General features: G+C 48.9%; 2 protein-coding genes across 3 annotated transcripts in view; one reads left to right on the top strand and one right to left on the bottom strand.

The window, feature by feature from the left end:
• The window catches only part of NAA15 (N-alpha-acetyltransferase 15, NatA auxiliary subunit), a 42,131-nt gene extending 40,276 nt beyond the window's left edge, over nt 1-1,855 (bottom strand). Inside the window, exon 1 of one of the 2 annotated variants that reach the window (XM_042796458.1) lies at nt 1,405-1,855. In XM_042796458.1, coding sequence (XP_042652392.1) covers nt 1,405-1,458 — 54 coding nt within the window. In that variant the 5' untranslated portion in view covers nt 1,459-1,855. The remainder of the gene's footprint in view (nt 1-1,404) is intronic. The other variant, XM_042796459.1, reaches the window with a different exon arrangement.
• Nucleotides 1,856-1,986: 131 nt separating this feature from the next.
• NDUFC1 (NADH:ubiquinone oxidoreductase subunit C1) lies at nt 1,987-4,841 on the top strand. The gene is made up of 4 exons (XM_032997598.2): nt 1,987-2,289; nt 2,896-2,999; nt 3,865-3,947; nt 4,694-4,841. Coding segments are annotated over exons 1-4 (249 nt in total). The 5' UTR covers nt 1,987-2,228; the 3' UTR covers nt 4,695-4,841.
• Nucleotides 4,842-6,275: the final 1,434 nt, after the last annotated feature.

Below are 6,275 nucleotides of genomic sequence, written 5' to 3' on the forward strand. Positions count from 1 at the left end.
AATCTGCTTGGACTGGAGCACACCTTTCTCTTCTCTAACCTGAACCAAATTCTGAACTCTCGTATGCTGAGCCAGCATTTTCTCCAGAGAAACTCTTATTCTTCCCTTGTTCCTGCCCTCCACAAAAATACTCAGATGACCATGCACCAAGCCCAGAAACGCACCCCCAAACCCCAAAGCAGTCAGTTTTAAATACAGGCAGGCTCCCTGACTCAGTTTGTCTCATAACCACTCAGGCCATCCTCAATGCAAAGGAAGATGGGTGAGTGAGCAACAAGGCCACTATTTTCTCAGTTCATAAAACATCAAAAATTACACACTTAGTGCAAGGCCATACCAACTCCCAAGCAAGGCTGAATCTTTTGAAGTAGAAATAAGCTGTACAGTTCACTGTATCTATTTTTTAAACCTAACTTTAGCTGCATGTCTTGTGATGACATGCCTGTACACAGGGAATTCTACTTCCACAGATTTATTTCATTTTCACATTTTTGATAGAAGTTACAGGGGATTACACATATGTATCTCTGGAAGGATCCAAAATAGTAGTCGAAGCCTCTCTGAAAGAAGACATGAGATTTTTAGGCAAAACTGACTTTTTTGAGAGAAAACAATGCAATCCTTGACCCAGGTAACAGAATCTTCTAAACAAATCCACTGAAGTTGCTCACTAACGTAATTCTGTCATTTTCAATTCACCTCAAGTCCTTACAAAGTTCCTGCAACACCGCATCAAAGCCGAAACAAGTTCCTTACTAACTGTGCATGTTTTGGTGGTATTCAGGCTGTCCGCTCTCGTAATCTCATTCTAAAAACCAGGTTTATTGCCTAAATTCCACTGCAGTTTCTTTTATCCGTACGCCATTTGCCACCCAGAAAAAAAAAAAAAGAATGTCAAACTTTCAACAGGAGTTAGCCATAAGTTAAACTTCGGAAAGACTTCAAAACCTTCATCCTCCTCCACTTCCTCCTGTGAAAGCCATCTTCCCCACTGGCCAACAAACCTGCTTACTGCCTTCAGTACGGGTCTGAATTCTAAAAAAAAGAAACGAGAAGGAAGGAGAGCAAGGGAGGGCAGCTCAGCAGAGCGGCTGCAGGGAGCGAGCCGGTGAACGGAGCGGCCGCGGGGGTATTTTCACGGGGCCGCCCCTCGGGCCCGGCCACGGGCACCGGCTCGGGTGGGCGAGCAGGGAGACGCGGCCGTTCCTCCGGTCCCGCCGAGGTGACAGGCGCCCCTCGGCCCGGCCTGCCCCGCTGGGAAGGAGCCGGCAGCCGGGGCCCGTGGCCGGTAGCCCGGACCCCCCCAGCCCGGGGTGCGCCGGAGCGGGGGCCGCCGCCTTCCCCCCCCCCCCCCCCCCACCCCCACCCCGCGGCCCAGCCCGGGCCTCCCGCCCCGCTACTCACCAGGATGCGCTTGAAGAGCGCGTTCTCCTTGGGCGGCAGGCTCACCGACGGCATCCTCCCCGCCGCTGGCTCCGGTGCCGCCGAAAAGGGGAGGGGGGGGGGCGGGGAGGGGGGGAGAGGGGGGAGGCGGGCGGGCGAGCCGCGTCCCGTCCCCGCCGCTCTGTCGCCGCGGCCGGGAGCCTTCCCGCTGGAGCGCTGACTGCTACCGCCACCCTCCCTCCTCTCCCCCCACCCACCCACCCACCCCCCAGCCCCCTGCCCTCAAACCGCCGCGCTCCCGTCGGCCCGGCCCCTCCCGGCACCCGCCTGCCCGCCGGGCTGCCCCACGCCGGGCTGCCCCACGCCGCGCCGAGCCCCGGGCGGCGGCTCACGTGGTAACTGAGCAGGCCGGAGAGGGAAAGAGAGAGAGAGAGAGAGAGAGGGAGAGAGAGAGAAGGCGCCGCCAAAATGGCCACCGCGGGCGGGCTTCCCCAGCCGGGTCACGGCGGCCCACGCGCATGCGCCGCGACCCCACGCCCGCCACCTCCTCCCGCGACGGGTGGGCCGGTTCCCCCCGGCTCGGCCCCGGGGCGGGGACACCCCCCCACGCGTACCCCCGCCCGATCCGCCCGGCGCGGTCGCTGGTTTAAAGACCCCCGAGGGGCGCCGTGCTTTTGGCTGACGCGCGTGGGCTTGAGGAAGAAGCGGCGGGTGGCAACAGCAGCGCCGGTCCCACGCGCGGAGGGGACAGGGCTGCGCCGCAGCAGCAGCCAGCGCGGCTAAACGCGCCCCCCGCACCCCCCCCCCCCCCCCGCGTGGGGCGGAGCTGGGGCTGAGGCGACAAGATGGCGGCGGTGCTGAGGGCCGTGAAGCGGGGGCGGCTGGTGGTGGGAGCGCCGAACCTCGGTCAGCAGCGGCGGTGGGGCGGCCTGGCGTGGGGCGGGGCGGCGGGGAGCTCGCCGTGGGTTAAGTGAGGGGGGAAGTTTGTCGTGCTCTTCCCCCCCCCGCCACACGCGCACACGCACCCCGGAGCGGTGCGTGGCGCTTGACCCGACCGCCGTGGGAGTGCGGCTGCTTGCGGGGACCGTGGCCTTGTCAGCTGGAGCGCTCCTCGCTTCCTGGCTGGAATTACAGCCAGCTGCAGTGGCAGTTTTCTTCTTTTTATTTTTTAAATATAAATCAGTTATACTTGTATATGTATTTATTTTCTCAGGGGACAGTAAGAGGTGGCGCAAGTGAACGGCGTGGAAGGATGCGGGGTTTGTGGCCAAAGGGGAAAAGGGAACTGCTTGACAGCACCCCATCCCTTCTCCCTCGGATTAGGGAGTGTGTGCTCCAGTGTATCTAAAAATATATAACAAATAACATCATTATAAGGGCCACTTATGCACGGCAACTACATTTGTTTGGTTGTTGTGGTGTTTGTTTTTTTTTTTTCTCCTCCTGATTGTATGAGTGTCAGTAACTGACTTGGTAGAGAAATGTTAACATGTTTGTAATCTGCCTTTTTAGATTTTACTCGTTCTGCGTTTGTTGCAAAAAAACATACTTATGACCAGCCAAACTGGTTTAGAGTCGGCTTGGCTTTTAGCACCACTGCTGCCTTGTGGGCTCTTGTAAGTGTTTTCAGTTGGTTTTGTTGAATTTAACTGTTCCCAAGCCATAGTGATCTGAAGGCAATGACTACAGCCTACTTAACTGATTGGGGTAGTGGGTGGTCATAGCAGGTGTCAAGATTTAAGCATGGTATGTTGATTTAGTTTTTTCCCAAATCTACGTTGCACTTTTCTTTATAAAAATGAAGAATTTATTAAGCTTCTCAGTCTGTTGCAAACTTAAAATAGCCACAAAAGGATAATTAATTCTTCAAGCCTGTTGGTTTAAGGCTTTAATGTTATTTTCCCCAATGGATCTTAAAAAAAAAAAAAAAAAAAAAAAACAACAAAAAAAAAAAACAAGCCAAGGGATCCACCTAAATAATGTGATGTTTATCAGACTAGTATTGCATTCTCTCCTCATTTTTCAGCTCCAGTCGATTAAGATGCCCTTTTTGTGAGCAAAATGCAGATGTAAGATGACCCCTGTTTCAGATGACACACAGGCTCACTGTTAAAGCAAGCAGCCTGTCCTAGTTCTTGCAACAAAATGTGCAGGATAAGCAACACTCCCATGATGACAACACTTTTCAGGGTGGGGTGGATTCCCTTTAGGGTTTTCACCATTTTTGGGGTGGTGGTGGATTGATTGACAGTTGAACCTCCCTCCTAACCCCATCTGCCATCAGAAGATGTTTGAGTAAGGTGTGGGGGAAAAAGCCTCACTGGTTAGTTGATAATTTATGCATAACTTATTCTATATTGTCCTAGTTAGGTATTGGTTTACGTTCCTATAATATGAAATTGGTATTCTGTATAAATCTTTTTGTGCTCTGGTTCCAGCTGTGCATTGTATAGCTGCTTATCATATGTTGCTATCTTACAGCTTTTCAAGCAGCATAATGAAGATGTAAAGGAATATGAAAGAAGAAAAGAAGAGAGTCAGCATAAGTGTACAGGATGTTCATAGTAAGTATGAACATAGAGATGCTTTTGACTCGGCTGAACACAAATTCTGCAGATTTTTTCCTTCTGTTAGCAATCACTATATTGGACCGACTTATTCTTCCCATATTATTTTCCTTAATGCTTTACATCTTGTCTTTTGCTATTTTTCTAACTCATTCCCAGTTTTAAGTGGTAAGGTGACTGATCTATAGTGTCATACTCATTTGTGTGCATATTCACTACAGCTTTGTGTCTTAGACATACAAATTTTTGAAAAATAACACGTATCTTACAGTGTCTATAATAAGTTTAGGTTGCAGACAGAATACCTTACAAGTGCTTTAGTAGCAAGGAGATCAAGATCCCTAAACATAGCTTATCTTTGCATCTTTTTTTTTTTATTATTATTTTAACAGGTCTACAGTGGGAAACATTTTTCTCATTTTCACTTGTATATTACACAGAAAGATGATATAAAATCAATGCCTGTAGACTTGCGCTATAGTGCAAATTGTATGTGTTCATTGTCATTTTCAATGTGAAAAACATAATTGTGTTTCTGCCAGCTAAAAGGTCAATTTGGGATTATGGCCTCAGAGCAATTAATATGCCACATGAAAGAATTGCTTATACTAGGTATAGAAAAACTTGTGCTTATTTTTTTCCAGAAATATTCCTCTCCAGATAAAAATATAGTATGTTGTGAGATGTTTCTAACCACATTCATTATTTTTCTTGTTCCTAAGATATTTTTTTTCCTTTCTTAGGTTGACAGTATGGTCAGTAAGAAATAACATGATCGCCAGTTGTACAACAAATAACTGTGCACAGCAGAAGTACAAAGTATCTAAATACTTCTATGTTCATACATTTCATGTGTAGAATTAAGAAATAAATTAAAAAGTCTGGAAGAAACTTGTGAAGACTTTTCTTGCCATTTATATTTAATTGTGCTGGTCTTGAAATTGTTTTGTGTGGCATTTCTGTGTCATAGTTTATCAATGCTGTTTTGAAAACTTTGTTTTTCTGGAAGGTATATTACAAAATTAGACATCTGTTCAGAGAAAGTTCAGGAAATATTTCCTGAACAGTGTACTGTTGCCCTGCCATCATTTTCATTGCTAAATTTATAAACTAAGTGATAAGCAAATATAGGAATGGGATTTATGGGAAACTTAGTAAAACTAAGCTGTACAAATGCCGAAATGAGCATTTGCTACTTCATGCCTCAAAGCAGTAGCTTTCAGCTCAGTCTTGACTGGGTAGACTTTCAGGGCCTGACCTAGTGACATAGAGATGCCATGATTAAAGTTGCGTATCTGTTTCCAAGCTTGATCTAGTTCCTTGAGTGCTGTTGTTCTTCAGTCCTTTGTGGTCTGAATTGATTTTATTTCTTTTTTTTTTTTTTTTTCCCCCTCCTAGAGCAGAAATGAAGCTTTGTCAGGGACAACAAAAATCAGAGGAGGACAACCTTTAAGTTCCATGTGGGTCTTTATTCTTTTTTTTTGTCAGGAAGTTTACTTTGCTTTTGCTGCTGCATGCAAAGCTGAAATGTATTCTGTATTTTCAGAAAGGGAGGACAAAAGCTCAGTCTTGAATCTTGGAGACTGTTTAACTGGCCTGCAGCTCATGAGCCTGACCCTTCACAGGCCTTCCCCTGTCTGCATTTTTGGAATTACTCACTGCCTGAAACAAAAAAAAAACTAAAAAGTCCCCCACCTGCCCACAGATACTGGTCTCTAGCACCAGCGCTGCCTTCTGAATGTTTACACATTTGCCTTCACTGGGTGCATCAAGGTCAGTCAAGGACAATGGACAGGAAAAGGAGATAATGACAACTGGCAGCATATGGCATTGAATAATCACGGGGAGACCATCAAAGTGGTGCACAGGGAAGGGACGAGCAGGGCAGCTGTGCAGCTCCGGCCCTGAGGTGCCCAGGACTTTAACAGGATCCCACTGCAGGGATTTCCCTCCTCGTGTTTTTGCTACCACCAGGGACCTCCTCTGTCCTGGTGCTTCCCCTGAGTGCCCTTTGCCGTGAATTTAGTTGGCTTCTCCGGGCCTTCCCCCCTGGAATCGTTGGCAAAGGAACGCTCTTGGCTTTCCCCTTTCAGTAGAACAGCAAGATGTCCCTCACCATCTTCACGCCCCCGGGGTAAACGCAGTCCTTGCTCTCTTCCCTCAGATTCCGCGTCTGTTGGGTTTTCGGTAATTCCCGCCCACCCCCTCCCCGCAGGCCAGTTGAGTGTTTAATTTCGCGGCGCTGCGTCCCGCTCCGCGGCCGCGCAGCCTCCGCTCCCCGCCGCCCCGGGACACCCTGTGCGGCCGCCGGCGAGGGGGGCGTGG

This window comes from Tyto alba, unplaced genomic scaffold (assembly GCF_018691265.1).
Source record: "Tyto alba isolate M040663 unplaced genomic scaffold, T.alba_DEE_v4.0 Super-Scaffold_23, whole genome shotgun sequence".
In the NCBI taxonomy this organism is placed as follows: Eukaryota; Metazoa; Chordata; class Aves; order Strigiformes; family Tytonidae; genus Tyto; species Tyto alba.